Below are 17,532 nucleotides of genomic sequence, written 5' to 3' on the forward strand. Positions count from 1 at the left end.
AAAAAACATTTGAAGAACGTAACAGTACCACCACTGATGCATTCAGCCTTTGTACTTTTGCACAGCTAGAACTGCCGCTAGGGTCTTCAGAATCCAACGCTTACAAGTATGTCAAATACATGTATCTCCACACTGTGCACTGTAGTCCCAAATGTTGACTGCTACATCTCTAGTGTGTACCTACAGTTCTGAAGGTGTACAGTAGTAAAAGAGATTATCAGATTAAAACACAGTGCACAGCAGGCACGCGTAGAAGTGTTGGATGCCTAAGATCTTGCCTAAGTGGTGCTTCCAACTATGCAAGAGAGCAAAGTTTGAATTCTCCAGTGTGGGTAAGCATTAGACAAGTATTCCAAAGAGGAGCTGTTTGGATACAGGCATCCCAACAGAGCTTACACCCCCAAAAGCCTACCAATTAAACTATGACCCTAATTTAACAGTCCTACGATTTTCTAGAGCATAAAATCATATGACCAAATAGCATCCTGAATATTCCATCCATGAAAACTATCTGTAAAGCAGGGCCCAAAGTCTTTAGAGGAACTCCTCTTTCATCATGAAAATATTCGTTTTACTAGCTTTAGAAGAGAAAATAGCAACTATTACACAAATAAGCATCAACATTGATATTTCTTAGACCTGCCACGTCTCTTTGAAATGCAAGCACTTGTGTGGAAGTTTTTAGCCCCCACTGCGCACCTCTAATTGCCCCCATGGGGATGTAATCGGCCATCCCAGGGCTGCGGACACGGCAGAGCTCTGTTTAGTTCCATTTTAATTTTTCAGAAGTTTAGCCATATTGTGAAGGCAGGAGGAGGCAGGAGAGGATTCAGTGTGCCATGAAATTCCATTAGCCTGATTCCGAGCGCTTCAATTTGTTGGTCGCTCACAGCTCTCACAGATAACAGGCTCCTGAGCAATCTCCCAGTCACAGCTCTGGCTAATTGGTTATTGCAAGGCTGTTTGCACCCACGTTTCAAGGTCACCAGAAGATCACATTTAAAAAGCCACCGTTGCATTTGACAGCAGCCGGCCTGATGAAATCTAAGGTTTGTTTAATGGCAGGGCAAGATTTTAACATGCATTATATAAAATTTTAATTAAGAAAGGGTGTTACAATTTCCTTGCTGATTTTTTATTTTATTCATCTCTGAAACGTGGACAAATTGTGCAGTGCTTCGATGAGCGCATAGAAGCAAAGAATGTTTACGGTCTACTGAATCAATTGCATTGGAAAATAGTTAAAGTGATTGTAAAGTCTCCTTTTTTATTCCTTTAAAAAAAAAAAAACATTTTATACTTGCCTCCTCTGAAGTTGGTTTTGCACAGAGCAGCCTGGATCCTCCTCTTCTCGGGTTCCTCTTCGGAGACACTGGCCCCTCCCTCCTGTTGAGTGCCCTCACAGCAAGCAGCTTACTACGGGGCACCCGAGCTGCAGCTCCGTCTGTCCATTGAGACACGGAACCGTGGTTCTGCCCCCTTCCTCCTGATTGGCTAACTGACTTTGATTGACAGCAGTGGGAGCCAATGGCACCACTGCTGTGTCTTAGCCAATCAGGAGGGAGAGTCCCGGATGGCTGAGACACTAGTGAACATCGCCGGAGGAAGATTGGGCTCAGGTAAGTATTAGAGGGGCTGCTGCACACAGAAGGTTTTTTCTTATCTTAATACATAGAATGCATTAAGATAAAAAAAAAAAAACCTTCTGCCTTTACAACCACTTTCAAATAAGTTGAACTTCATATAGATTGATCCAGTAGTACATAAACATCTGTCATTATATTAGACAGACATGACTTAACGTGATTGTAAGGCCGCGTACACACGAGCGGACTGTTCGCCCAACTTTGTCCGCTGAACAGTGTTTGGGCGGACAGTCCGCTCGTGTGTGGGCTTTCAGCGGACAGTTTCAGCGGACAGTTGGACGGACAAGGTTTTTCGGAAATTCCGAAAAACTGTCCGCTGAAACCTTGTTTCAGCGAACAGCCCGCTCGTGTGTAGGCTTGTTCGTCAAACAAAGTTGCGCGCATGCTCAGAAAGGATTTTCACGCCGAAAGCTATAATGCAGTGTATAGGACGTCGTATTTTTCGTCCCGTCGTACGTGCTGTTCACGTCATCGCGCACGGTTTCAGCAAACTGTTCGTTCGTCGTGTGTGGGCATGTCCGTCCATGCTAATTTTGAGCGGACTGTTTGCTGAAACTGTTGGACGGACAAAGTTGGGCGAACAGTCCGCGCGTGTGTACGCCGCCTAAGGGTTTGTTTTATAAAAAAAAAAATTAAACATATTATACTTGCCTCCACTGTGCAGCTCGTTTTGCACAGAGTGGCCCCCTAACCTGCTCGTTTGGGATCCCTCGGTGGCTCTCACAGCTCCTCCCCACATCAGATAACCCTCTGGGAAAAGCGCTCTCCCAGGGGGGTTAACTTGCGGGCACACGCCCGAATCCAGCATTCGGCCAAATGTAGGACTCGGCCTCACCCCTGCATCATTGGATTTGATTGACAGCAGCGGGAGCCAATGGGGGGAAGCCTAGTCTTGATTTGTCCAGGAGGCAATCAAAGGCTATATTTGAATCTCCTCCAACTATCACCCGCCCCTTTAAAGCGGGAGTCCGCCGGGTGTCCCGCCGTTTTTTTTTTAAAAGCCAGCAGCTACAAATACTGCAGCTGCCGACTTTTAAAATAAGGACACTTACCCGCCCAGCGTGCCCGCGATGTCAGCACCCGAAGCCGATCTCTCGATCGTCTCTCGGGTGCTGGCGCCGCCATCTTGGGTATGGGAATCAGGAAGTGGAGCCTTTCGGCTTCATTTCCCGGTTCCCTACTGCGCATGCGGGTCGCGCTGCGCAATAAGGATGGTCCCGCTGTCTCTGGGATCCGCGTGTTTCCCAGCAGGCAGGGGACTTTTCAGAAAGGGGCGTCGATTCTGCAGAATCGACGCCCCTTTCCGCAGATAGCTATGCCGGAAGTAGGTGCAGATACCTGTACTGTACAGGTACCTGCACCCCCCTCCCCCCTGAAAGGTGCCAATTGTGGCGCCGGAGGGGGGGGAGGATTCCAATGAGCGCAAGGTCCAATTTAGGGTGGACCTCCGCTTTAAGTAGGGGGATAATGCAGAGAGCATAGAGGAGAAAAAGGATGCTTGTCCACGGTTGGGAGCATAATATGATATGAATTTATATGCATGCGACCTTTCCTTGGGTTGCCCTTTTACTGAACCATAGGTCCTGTGGGGTGTCAGAGCAGGACTAGGCTGGCCAGCCCAGCAATACTGAAATTTGGGACTTTTTTTTTATCTTTCTAATTTCTTCTCTTTTCCTTCCCCTCTTCACTTCTACACTTATTGCCATTTTACCTATTTCCCCTGTGTCCCCGTCCCACCCCAGGTGGCTACACGGAGAGCTCATCTGTGCACTCCGGCAGAGCATCAAAGCTCTTTTGGATTCCTCCGAATCAAACTGTGTATCGCATTGGAACAGGTTGCCTTTCACATGAGTTCGCTTTCCCCCCTTCATATCCAAGGCTGACTCAAATCCCACTTTCACACACCTCAAAGTAGCTTCCCATAATTTACAAGGCCTAAACTCCCCAATCAAATGACTTAAAGCTTTTCACAACTATCACTCTAGGCACATTGAAATACTTCTTCTCCAGGAAACACATTTCCCAAAAAGCTATACTGCATCATTCTTGCGCCAAAATTATCCCAACTTTTTTCTTGCCAATGTTGATGTCAAGAAAAGGGGGGTGGCAGTCCTTATATCTAAACGAACCCCTTTCACGCACTCACACACTATTAAAGCCAAGGAAGGGAGAAATTTCCAAGTTAAGGGACAAATTAATGGTGAGCTATATACATTCATATCATATTATGCTCCCAACCGTGGACAAGCATCCTTTTTCTCCTCTATGCTCTCTGCATTATCCCCCTACTTAAAGGGGCGGGTGATAGTTGGAGGAGATTCAAATATAGCCTTTGATTGCCTCCTGGACAAATTGAGACTAGGCTCCCCCCATCTATGAAGGCCCTCCACCCAAAGCCTTGGTATTGCCTGGCTCCATCACTCCCTGGGTCTGATAGACTCCTGGAGAGAAAATAACCCCTCCACAAAAGATTATACCCATTTCTCATCGCTGCATAAGACTTATGCCAGAATTGATCACATTTTCATTCACTCATCTCTTGGTTGGACCATTCTCTGGTCATTATTCAGATTGAGGGTTCTGTGACCCCGGTAGGCCCCAGTCAGTGGCGCCTCAATTATTCCCTCCTTTCCATCCCCGTACACTGCACCTTGATTGAAAAAGATTAAAAAAATTCTGTTTGAAAGAAAGAAATTTTTTTTTCCCAAGCTCATTATGGGGGCACACAAGGCAGTACTGAGGGGCAAATTCATCCAACTAGCTTCCCGTTTGAAGAGGGAAAAACAAATGAATGTCATCAACTTGGAAAAGACTTTTCAATCCCTTAGTAAGGCCCACAAAAGCAAACCTACACCAGATTCTCTTGCCAAACTAGAAGCAGCCAGACTAGAACTAAACCTGGCCCTCACTTCCAGTGCTGATAATCACCTACAATGGTTGGAGGGCAGATTCTATCTCCATTCGGACAAAGTAGGACCTCAACTAGCGTCCAAACTTTCTCCCAAACACAGAATGTATACTTTAACCAAAATAAGGTCACTATCTGGCTCCCTGACCCAGAATCTGGAATGGTGACCTTCCACTCATTCTACTCTAAACTGTACTCTGGGTCTGCTCACGACCCCCAAACCGACTTGAACACCTTTCTGAATGACGTCCCCCTTCCCAAACTATCAGACTCTCACAGATCTGCGTTGGAATCCCCGATTACTGAAGCTGAGGTCAGGGCGGTCGTCAAGGGCCTCAAAAAGGGTTCAGCCCCAGGCCCTGATGGCTTCTCTTCACATTATTATAAGACCTTCCCTGAGGTTTTCTCCTTACCTGGTCTGACTCTAATTCTCTTAGGCAAGGCTCCCCCTTGGAATCAGTGTTAAATATAGTGTACATATCTGTTATCCCTAAAACGGGCAAAGATCCGAGTGAAGTTTGTAATTATAGACCTATCTCTTTCATTAATAATGATTTGAAGATTATGACAAAAATTTTGTCCAATAGATTAGCCTCCTTCGTAGGAGATTACGTTTATAGAGACCAGGTGGGATTTATTCTGGGGCGACAAGGGTCGGATCAGGTAAGGAGAGCTGTGGATGTTATCACCCTCCTCAATTCAGGCTGGGACGGGGGCCCTTCCCAAGAAGGTCTTCTATCTATAGACCTTCAAAAGGCCTTTGACACTGTGACTTGGCCTTATTTGTTTACCATCCTAGAAAAATGGGGATTTGGGACCAGCTTCCTTAATATACTGAAAGCCTTATACACCCAACCAAAAGCCCAGGAAAAGATTCAAGGCCACCTCTCTGACCCGCTCCCAATCACACGAGGAACGAGTTCATCACCTCCCCACTCATTACCATCTCTAACATTTTTCAACTTCTAACCAAATTTGGTCAGGTTTCCGGCCTAAAAGTCAACATGTCCAAATTTGTCACCCTCAATATTTCAACCCCCCAGACATTATTAGACAAACTGAAAAATCACTTCCCATTCACTTGGAGTGACGTTTCCATACCGTATCTTGGCATAAATCTAACAATATAAAACGGCTCTATAACAGAAACTACCCACCCATGTACAAAAGCTTAAAGAAGATTTGGAACAATGGTCTCTGTATAGGACGTCATGGTTAGGGAGAGTCAATGCAACCAAAATACCCTCTTACCAAGAATCTTCTACCTTTTTCGCTCCCTTCCCATACCGGTTTCTAAACTTCACATAGATAATCTCCAATCAGCCATAATCCGCTTTATCTGGGGGAAAACTAACCACCGCCTTACAAAAACAGCCCTCTTCAGACCTAGAAAGAAATGAGGCTTAGGGCTACCTAACCTGGTGGTATTACCAGGTGGCCCAATCTAGCCAATTTTCAATTATCTACTCCAAGATCTCTAACCAGATTGGGTGGGGATGGAACAACAAGCTGTCCCGAACTTTACTTTAGACTTCTTACTCTGGCAACCCTCCAATAGTAGGCCCTCAATCCTCTCCCCTACTCTATCCCACTCAGTAGCATTATGTGACTCTCTTCATAAAAGGAACCACCTGACATCTAAGTGGCAGCCCTTGGCTCACATCTTTCATAATCATAATCCCCAGTTCCCCTGGGATGGACATTAAAGCCTTCCAATGGTGGCTAGATAAAGGCTTCCACCGTATAGGACACTTCTTCAACCCTAATGGCCCTCTCACACTTAGCTTCTGCACTTCAAAACTAGAGACCATCATCTGATAAATTTCACTTTTGTCAAATTTCACATTTCCTTCACTCCATGTTAGCTCAACACTCCCGCCCCCTGTCACCCCTTTTGAACAATAGTGCTCATCAGCCATGGATATGAAGGGGGGAATTTCCTTGATGTATTTGGCCCTAGCTGAGCCAATGGAGAAAGCGACATACATGCCGAGATGGGAACGTGACCTTGACATTAAATGGGACATGGAGGAGTGGCACTCCCACGTCTCAAGCGCTTACAAGGGGATGCGAAATAAATCCTTAATAGAAGCTAATCTCAAGGTCATGTCCTGCTGGTACCTGGTCCCCACATGACTTGCGAAATATTACCTGCAATCATTACCTTTCTGCTTCAGGGGCTGTGGCCACTTAGGTACTTTTCTACATACATGGTGGCAATGCCCCTGAATTAGAGGCTACTGGAACAAAGTATTTCACTTGATTCGGAGAACCACGGACATTGTAGTCAACCAAGACCCGGCAATATCACTCCTCAAGCATAAGATCCCCTCTATTTCTAAATCTACTCAGATTCTGATCCATTTTATTCTCCTTGGAGCCAAAATCACAATGGCACAGGCCTGGAAATCTCCTTCTGTTTCCTTCCTTGCTACTAAGTAAAAAATCTCATGGATTATGGCCCAGGAGAGGATTTCCAATACCATACTCGAGTCTGGAGAAATTCAAACGCATATGGGACCCCTGGGCTGGTTACATTGGGGTACCATTATACACCGAGTCCTCTCAGCAGGTCTTGGGCCCCGAGTGCACTTAGGCTTCTTGCCCCCCATCTCTTACCCATGTGGCCATCACCTCCAACTCCCCCCCCCTTTTTACAGTCTTTATTGAAATACAAACACTATTCGTTTTCTCCTCTGTAGTAATAGATATGAGAATTTCCTTGTTCTGATCATTTTGGTTAGGATGCATAGCATTGGACTACCATGACCTGATTTTACAATGTTGATCTCACAGGTGGTTATAGATTGCCTTACCTTTCAGTAGCTTTTTTTGTTTAAGGTTTTAGGTCGAGGGACCCGACTGCCCATCGCACAGCTTGATCACATATGGGGTGCGGTGGGCAGCGGAGTAGCTCGCAGACACTTAAAAATGCATGCTACTTGTTCTCATTGTTCAATATTATTGGTTGTTGATAATTGTACATTCTCAACTCTGTATTCTTGGCAATGATCTCATGTTTGTATTCTTGCATATACTTAATAAAAACAATAAAAAAAAAGTTCAACTAGGGTAGTAAATTGCCATTTACTTTTTATTAAACATCTAAGAAAGTAACTCTTTTGTACAACAGAAAGGAATTATGGGTACAAAAAACAAAAAAAAAAAAAAAAAAAACCTTCATTCGTATGAACACTTGCAGCGAGATACATTCTAAAACAAGAAAGGATCTCTGTATTTCTGGATGTCACAAAAAATGCTCCGGCTTCCTCGTTCCCTTTTAATGACACTTTAGGGTGGAAGGAAATCCGGGCCTGTGTCCGCTTTGATTCCCTTTTCAAAAGGCACATTCCGCTTTTATACCAAGCGAGCCTGCAAGTCAGAAGTAGCTGTTTGGTTTCATGAAGACAAATTAGTTTGGAAGCCTCAAATGCGCCAGGCAGAACTTCAACAAAAGAATGCCTCTAGAGTTGTTTAACAAAGACAGGGGGCTCTGTATTTTTTTTTATCCTTTTTCTTTTTTTTTTTTACTTATCAAGACCGAAGAGAGAACTTCAAACACTCATCATCTGATGAGGCGCCAGGAGGCTGCTGCTTAAATAATGTTCCTGGGGATTGGAGACGGGAGAAACTGAAAAGCGAGTGCGATCTGACAAGCTGCAGAGTGGAGTCCCTAGCTGCACCTTCTCCGGAATGAAATATCCATTTGTGATGACTTGTGACAGGCCCTGGAAATCCAAAGTAACGCACCAACCTTCTCTCACAGGCAGGGGATTCCTGACATTCTGCTCTACAGCCAGGAAACCAGGACAGCCCCACACAAAGAGTTCACCTCTATATTGAGGAACACCTCTGGCAAAGTAGCAGAATACACAGTTCAACCTATAGATCAAATAATTTGGAATTTACTAACCTTGTTATTTCCCCCATCCTTGCTATATTCTATGTGGCTGTGTAGGACATTCCGCGTCACAACAGTTTTGTGCCCCTGCTTTTATATCTCCTGACAGTTTAGACCAGAGTTTCTCAACAAGGTGCAAAACCTTTGCACAGCGCAAGTATGATGTGTTTTTTATTTTAAAGCAAATGCAATAATTTAGAACCACTTTAAGGACCAACGATGACATTTAGCAGATGCAAGTGGGCATGCATGTACCCTTGACTACAGAAGCTGGCCGAGTTGTGAATAACAGTGCTCTGTAGGCAGCTCTGGTGCAAGGATTTTTGACACCCTAGGCGAAAACGAATTTTGCCGCCCCCATTGACTCCACCCCATTTTCCCATATGACAGAAGGCGCCACTATACAGGAAGCATTGGCTCTTCTTCCTCTAGTGCTGGCTCCAGTGCTGTGCGCTACAGCTCTAATTATGCTACCGATCAGACTGAGTTAGTTTACATGCTGCAGGCTGCAGAGCATGCAGACGTGGAGGGAAAACAGTGGCCAGGTGCCCCTAGGCAGCAGTGCGCCCTAGGCGGCTGCCTAGTTTGCCTAGTGGTAGCACCGGCCCTGTCTGTAGGTTTGGATCTCCTGGCATGCTGTGCAATGTATGTGACCGTTCATTCAAGCAACGCAAGGTGCCTGCTTTTATATCTCTTGGCAGTTTAGACCAGGGTTTCTCAACAAGGGTTCTATGGAACTCTAGGGTTCCTCCAGGAATTGCTAGGGTTTCTTTGAGCAATGAGAAATTTCTGCCTCTCAGATAAGCTCCCACTGATACCATTGATCATTGTAGCTATCTGTAAGGGGAGATTCTTCCCAATGACCACAAGTGTAAAAAGAATTCTTCCCACTGACCATCACACTAATGTATCAGGAGTTGTAGGCATAGTCATTTTTAGCAGGGGTTCCCGAGACTGCAAAGTTTTTTCAAGGATTCCTATGCGTTGAAAAGGTTGAGAAAGGCTGGTTTAAAAAAAGTTTTTATGGGCATAAATATTTTTCTGTCTACTGGCAAAGACATCAGAAGGCTCACGCCGTGCAATTTACAAAGTGGTAAAATCTTTGCCGCATGTGTATAGGAATGTCTCCCTGGTAACTGAGTGAAGATGAAGCGTGGAGACCAACTTGCTCCTCCAACAATGAGAAGAGCATTCTACTTTGTGCGAATTCTCAAAGCATCTGGTTACCATGGGAACACTTCAAAAGATTTGCGAAACACGGTCGGGTATTTTAGAATAAAAACAGCCATCATTATCACTGAACCTATTAAATATCTTTTGCCCTTGGACCCGGTTCACTCTTGTCCTCAAGAGACATTGATAGAGAGGACATTTGAAAATCGCAGTCAGCATCTTTCCTCCCACCCCAAAACTATAAAAGGCTGTTGTGCAACTCGTCTGTGGATGGCAAACATTCCAGAGACACAATTCAGGAGCTCTGTGGTTTCGGATTCACTCTTCTCCTCATGACCCCCCGTCTCTCTCTCGGGCGGGTGGACGCAGCTGGGAGACGCAGCCAAAATCATGAGCGGGTTCCAGCAGCCGTGTGGATAAATCAATGGAAAATAAACTCATCAGGAGGAAGAGATTGACAGGCTACCTCCAGCTGCACTCTCGCTACCGGCCTGTGACCTCTAGATGGGGGCGGCAGGAGCACTGCTCCCAGAATAGATGAGCTGTAATCAAATATTGATATCTACAGTATCGGACTCAATTCAGCCGCCACTGAGTGCAAGACAGGCCATGGCCCTACAGAACTACAAGCCTGCTGCAGTGACCAGAATGATGTGCCCTGCTGCTGACCCATACTGCCCTCCAGGCAAACAGCTAAGTAAACAGATACAAAACAGACTGTATACGGGAGCCATTTACCTGCCATAAAGGTTTATATTTCTGTCCATCCAGTACTCCGCTTTACACAGCTATGGCACACAGCGCAGCCCTGACTGGCAGGATCCAATATTTCTCTGTTGGAGTTTCACTGACAGGTCTCCTCTCCCCTCCTATTCTGTGACTGGACAGTTAAAGGAGAGGCTGAACACTGATCGCTCTGTCACTCTGCCTTCTCCTCCTATCAGCATGTGCTCCTTTCACCACAGCATAACTTGGCTTCTTGCACTACATCTTCCTCTCCTGATTTAAGCTGCATTGTACATGGACTGCAAGAGGCTGATTCCAAGTCTAATTCAGGTATTCGTACAAATATATTTGCTGATGTATTAAAGTGTCACTAAACCCACATCACAAAAAACTATCAATAAATGGTGCATTACATGCTGTTCATACCCACTTAGTCCCTATGATATTCGTTTTCTGTATTCTGCAAAAAACCTGGTTGATCCTGCTGTTCTGCCTCCCCTTTCTGTCCATGTCCCCAATTCAGCTAGGGATTTTGCAGCTGTAGTGGCAGCTCTGCACATGCTCAGTTTTCAGTGAGTTTCTATGCTGAGAATTTTCTCCCTATCACATCTGAGCAGCCCATGTGACTATAGAATCACACATGTGGTTGTATACACAGTGGTACATGACAGCTCACACCCTCCCTCCTCTTCCCAGCATTTGAAAAAATAAAATTTACTGTATATCGAAAAAAAAAAAAAAAAAGGAGGGGTAGTCTTTCATTTAAGACCAAGTGATAAAGCCTCTTTAACTTTATTTTTTCACACGTATTTTAGTATGGATTACTACAGAGATATTGGCTTTGCGCACCACTTAGATCAATTATTAAATTAGAATAACTGGTACCTCAAATTTTTGCCGAAGCTCTTCATTTCCCTCCTCTCCCTCCGGTGGCACGGGCACATTGAAATACTCCCCCTCTTCCTGGCTCAGCATCTTGAACCTTAAAATAATGTATTTTTTAGATTAGAGTATAGCATTAATAATATGAAAGACAGTTTCACCCCTGGTCCTGACATACATGAAAAGATATAGATTACATTTACATTAAGGATGGACACAAACAGGATAACTGACCCCATTGCTGGCTGCTTCTTTCTTAGAAAAAATGCCAGTGTGCATGTAAACACTGGGAGCCACTTTATCCACCAGTGCCATTTATAAATGGCGGCCAAAGAGAAAAATATCAAATTTGTAAGTTATCTTAAGAAAAAATAGTGGTTGAGATAGCAGATAAATCAAGTCCGTGTAATGTGTTGGTGTCTAATACATGAAGGAAAACAAAAGGATGGTAAGAATACCACTAATAGATCTCCAGCCTGTGGTAAAAATATGAATCCCAGAGCGGGTTAAAGGACAGGCATGTCCCCTTTATTGTTCTTTGTGGCCTGGAGACTGATGGGACAAGAAGGAGCAGAAAAGACTAGACAGACTCTTCTGATGACAAGCCTGGACTACAATGGAGTGCAATGATTTCCTGGAGACATGACTGATAACCACGTTTATGCACCCTGGAGCTGAACAGGATATGAAAATTTGGAAGACTGTGTTGGACAAGATTAAGGGACCACTACGGCGGAAAAACACAGAACAATGATTAAAAATCCTCCTGTTCCTAGGTCAACGGATATCTGCTCTTCTGTAGCCAAGCAAGTAGATCAACCGTTTTAGAAAGACTATTATCTAAAACAGCTCTGCAGGTTTTTTGGTTCAAAACAAGGCCGGAGTAAGATCTGGAAGGAAATCTATAGTAAGAAAAAACAGAGGCAGCCGCTCTTGACCTCCCGAATATGCTAAAATGCCTGGATGTCTCTGGCTTCAATACTGAACTAGAAAGTAAATTTGGATATCTATCGAATCCCAATCACAGAATTACCTGCCTGAAGTTTGTGTGTTCTCCCTGTGCGGGTTTTCATGTGACAACACTAAAGAAATGACACTTTGCTACAATGTAAAGTAGTGAATGTACAGCTTGTATAACAGTGTAAATTTGCTGTCCCCTCAAAATAACTCAACACACAGCCATTAATGTGTAAACTGCTGTCAACAAAAGTGAGTACACCCCTAAGTGAAAATGTCCAAATTGGGCACAAGTATCCATTTTCCCTCCCTGGTGTCATGTGACCAGCACTGCCTTTCATGGTTCCCTCAATGAACTTTAGCTTCCCAGTGCTGGTGTTCTGTCCAAAAATGTCCGCCTATCGAATAGTGTCCGTTGTGTACTTCACAGGCACAGCGCTTGCGCAGTACGGAGTACAAGGAGATTCGGAAAATCTCTGAAGATGAACGTCGCCTGTGCCGTGAGTCTAGGTGCAAGCCCCTCCATCCAAGTGGACATAGGGCCGCACATAGTTAGAAGACCCCTAGCGGGCTCGCTTCGCTCGCCACACTTCGGGCATGGCCTCGCTCGGCTCTTTTTATTCTAACTCTATGTCCACTTGGATGGTGGAGCTTGAACCTGGACTCACGGCGCAGGCGCCGTTCATCTTCGGATATTTTCGGAATCTGCTTGTCATGTGTACTGCGCATGCGCAGTACACAGTGGACACTATCCGATGGGGGACACAATTTGACATGACACCAGCAGCACTCATGCAGCCCCAGACCATGACACTCCCACCACCATGCTTGACTGTAGGCAAGACACACTTGTCTTTGTACTCCTCATCTGGTTGCCGCCACACACACTTGACACCATCTGAACCAAATAAGTTTATCTTGGTCTCATCAGACCACAGGACATGGTTACAGTTTTCTTGTGCATCATCTTTAGAAGAGGTTTCCTTCTGGGATAACAGCCATGACAGCCAAGCCAGTTTAGACATTAATGGCTGTGTTTAGAGTTATTTTGATAGCAAATTTACACTGTTATACAAGCTGTACATTTCTTCAGTGTTGTCACATGAAAAGATATAATAAAATATTTACAAAAATGTGAGGGTGTACTCACTTTTGTGAGATACTGAATATACATTCAGTAAAAAAACATTTCCGTGGTTTCGCATTCACGTTTGTTGAAATGTTTTTGAGTTAGTATAGCACAACATTTTATTTGGTAAACTTTATTCAAATGACTGTAGGAGATGCAGTCCAGGAGAATATCACCTGTCTGCTACAAGCAGGAGGAAGCATTTCCTCAGTCTCCTCTCCCCCGGTGATCAGACTGCAACACTAGCAAGCCCACAAGGTGAGAGGCTGCTGCAGGGGATGATCTGTATCAGATATTTGTGAACATAGCCAAAAACGGCACAGGTACCAGGATTTACATTGTTTTTTTCATCTTTCAGCCAGCAGCTCAGTCCAGGAGTTAAATCTTGCCTGAACAAAGATGGTGCCGTCTCTTCTGATATGAAAAGCAGATGAAGGCATTGTCAGGGGGAGAGCTGGGATCTCTGTGAGAGGTAACACTCGCACACAAAAAAAACATATCTAACGCTCAGTCCACTTTAGAGCAGACCTTGCACTTCAGGCAAGATTTGCTTGCTCAATGTGGTCCTTTTCCATAACAGTTGAAAAAAAAAGAACCTGTGGTTTGAAAAAGAGGATATACTCATCTTTCCCTGACTTCCATAGTGCAAGGGGTGACGTCATTCTCCTGTGGACAAGACCCTTGGCAATGCTGAGAAGTCCCCAAAAATACACTTCAGCACAGAGCAGAATTGTCTTCTAAGATCTGGGCAGCTCAACATTCTCTGAGATTTGGGGATTTTGTTGCACTTCAGTCAGCATTTTAGGGAAGGTGGGGGCACATTACATTATATATAACCTAAAAAGTTATACTTACCTGCTCTGTGCAATGGTTTTGTACACAGCAGCCCCAATTATCTTCTTTTTGGGTCCCTCACTGGTGGTCCCGGCATCTCCCCCCTTCCAAGTGCCCCCCAATAGCAAGCCTCTTGCTATGGCGGCACTCGAGCAGGCGCGAGCCTATCAATGGGCACTGTCCATTCATCCACAGAGCGTGGCTTGGCCCCGCCCCCAGCCTTCTCTCCCCGGCTCTGTGATTGACAGCAGCAGAAGCCAATGACTTCCCCTGCAGTGTGAGCCAATGACGAGAGAGACCTGGGAGAGCTGCGGGATCGATATGGGGCTCAGGTAAGTATAAAGGGGGACTGGGGGAAGTTGCACCCAGAAAGTTTTTTTACCTTAATGCATAGAATGCATTAAAGGTTTAGAAATAAAAAAACAAAAAAAACTTCTGCCTTTGGAACCACTTTAAAAAAAAAAAAAAAGCAAGCCTTGCCACTAAGGTGCAAGTTCACTTTACGTTACCACTTGTTAAGGATACTATGCTACCGGGCTCCCTACATCCACACCCATCTCCAAGCCTCTTGAAGACATTCATAAAAGGACTATGATGTTACAATATACCAAGAAAACCACTGACCTTATTAAGCTGTGACAGAGGAGATATGGGCTTGCATCACAATTTTAATAAGGATTAGTTGCCAGATCTGCATGGTCAACACTTCTTCAAATGGACCTGAAGACCACTGAAGAATTGTCTCACCCATTTGCTTCTTACAGCACGGGTACTTGCAACCACCAGAAGATGCTTTCACTTAACCAGTAATGTTATTTTATATGCTTTGCTTTATATTCAACTTTATCACTTTAATTACAGAAATGTGACATGTTGTCCCACTTACCATCCATCCACTCCGGCTTTCTGCAGCTCTGAGATTCCAAACGATAAAGACCCCATGAAATCGTTCCTGCTGGTAAGGTCCCAGTCCCAGATTTCCACCGACAACCTGCGGTCTTTGTCCGACTCCTTCAAGTTGCTGGCAGAAAAGAGAAGACACTGGGCAGGTCATACGCTGTCAGCACACCCAGGACCCCAATCAGTAGCAAAAACACAAAAATGTACTTCACTCACAATTTAAACGTCTCATTGTAGATGGGGTTTAGGGAACATTTGATGGTTTTGGTCTTCTGCTTGCTCTCACTTTTGGGGTCCGGGATGAGTTTCAATTTTACATACGGGTCAGAGAGTCCATTTGGGTCCATGGGAACCAGATTCCTGCCTTCTCCAACTAAAGGGGTTTAAAGAAGATTTCTGTTTGAAGGTCAAGCATGCAAAACACTAAACAATTTGTTATTTAAAAGCAACAACAAACCAAAGAAACACGAGATCAGCTTTTTTTTTTTTTTTTTGGATAATTGGCCAAATGGCCTGAAACTGTAGTATGTCGTTTGGAATAAATGGCCCTGTAATATTAGGCAATGTTTGCACTATACACCATCGGTTCTGATGTGCATCTGCCCAGAGGGACAAAAAGGAATGATTTATGTGACTCTGACTAATGTCCTAAAAGGAGGAAGAATCCTCTTATTTTTGGGATATGTGATTGATTGAGACATGTCAACGTCGTCTGTTCTAAGAAGGCTTTACTGTGCTAATCTAAAATCTTTAATTGTATATGAAATTTCTAACTGCATAGCACACGGTCATAATGTCTACTAAGACAAATGCAGTCCAATAGAGGCACTTTTTTTTTTTTTTATTATTATTATTATAACTACACCCTCCAGTGAAATTTTAGCCTAAGTGGAATATCACTCATTCTATATAATTCTGCATTCTGCAAGCGCATGCAATACCTTCCCAAAATAGACATCTGCTGACATCTAGTGGTGAAATTAGGCTACAGCACTGAATTCTGCCACTACTGAACTATACACAGATTATTTGGCACCCCGTGAGCTTTAACATTAAAACCACTGCCTGGTAAAGTGATTATCTCATGGCAATGGCACCTGAAAGTGGGTGGGATATATTACGCAGCAAAAGAACATGCTGATGTGTTGAAAGCAGAAGAAAATGGGCTAGCATAAGGATTTGAGTGACTTTGACAAGGGCCAAATTGTAATGGCTAGAGGACTGGGTCAGACCAACACCAAAACTGCAGCTCTAGTGGGATTTTCCCAATCTGCAGTGCTCAGGACCTATCATAAATGGTCCAAGGAAGGAAAACTGGTAAAGGGGTGATGGGGTCATGGGTGGTCAAAGCGTGCACATGGGGAGGGAAAGTCTGGCCTGTGTAGTCCAATCCAACAGAAGAGCTACTGTAGCTCAAATTGCTGAAAAGGTGAATGCTGGTTCTGAAAGAAAAGTGTCAGAACACACAGTGCATCAAAGTTTGCTGTGTATGGGGATGCATAGCTGCAGACATGTCATGTTGCTCATGCTGACCTGTGTCCACAGCCAAGAGCACCTACAATGGGCACATGAGCATCAGAACGAGCCACAGAGCAATGGAAGAAGGTAGCCTAGTCTGATGAATCACATTTTCTTTTACAGCATGCAAATGGCCCAATGCGTTTGAGTTGCTCATCTGGGGAAGAGGTGGCACCAGGGTGCAGTATGGGAAGAAGGCAAGCTGGTGGGGGCAGTGTGATGCTTTGGGCAATGGTTCTGCTGGGAAACCTTGGTCCCTGCCATTTACACAGATGTTACTTTGAAGTCCATGCCTCGACTGGTCGGGGCTGTTTTGGCGGCAAAAGAGGGACTCAGTATTAGGTGGGTGGTCATAATGTTATCATGCCTCACCAATGTATAGACTTAGCCAAACTGTAAATGCCAACAGGAAAGTCTCATAAAATGACAATTTAAGGGTTTATTAGTTGAATAAAATAATCAAATAGGTTGTCTTGCAAAAAGATGTCCTTGTCTATAAATTCATCACTGGTGGTTGTGAAGCAAAAGGTCAATAAAACCCTAAATACACTTAAATTGTCACCCACTTAAAAAATGCAGGATCTGGCAGGCCAACAGGTATTTTTTTTCTGTACAACACAAAAATATTCAGGTGCAAAAGATTTGGGTATACTATCCATAAATAACCCCACCAATGAAGGGCAGTCTTGATATAGATAAAGCTTCAAAGTAAAAAGTCCACATGCAAAAGTCCTATAAATATAAGTGTGTTTCACATTCCCGCTGACAGCTCTACCTGAGACAGAATGCATCTCTGAAAGCACAAAAAGGGACAGAAGAGCGTACCAGCTAAGTGTAGCAGTAATGAACAATTTATTAATATAAAACACTTAAATACACATATGACAGTAAATTCAACTGGCTTATCTGCAGCCCTATACAGGATAAGGTTTGCATCCTGTATAGGGCTGCAGATAAG

The 17,532-nt window shown here is 44.3% G+C and overlaps 1 protein-coding gene across 1 annotated transcript in view; it reads right to left on the bottom strand.

Moving 5' to 3' along the window:
* The window catches only part of PRKCB (protein kinase C beta), a 344,681-nt gene that overhangs the window by 75,067 nt on the left and 252,082 nt on the right, over window positions 1-17,532 (bottom strand). The window contains exons 6-8 of the mRNA XM_077449335.1: window positions 15,273-15,429; window positions 15,043-15,177; window positions 11,240-11,336 (exon numbers count right to left, since the gene is read on the bottom strand). Coding sequence (XP_077305461.1) covers window positions 11,240-11,336; window positions 15,043-15,177; window positions 15,273-15,429 — 389 coding nt within the window. The remainder of the gene's footprint in view (window positions 1-11,239; window positions 11,337-15,042; window positions 15,178-15,272; window positions 15,430-17,532) is intronic.

This window comes from Lithobates pipiens, unplaced genomic scaffold (genome assembly GCF_037356315.1).
Source record: "Lithobates pipiens isolate NorthernLeopardFrog02 unplaced genomic scaffold, aLitPip1_a1.2 Scaffold_22, whole genome shotgun sequence".
Lineage (NCBI taxonomy): Eukaryota > Metazoa > Chordata > Amphibia > Anura > Ranidae > Lithobates > Lithobates pipiens.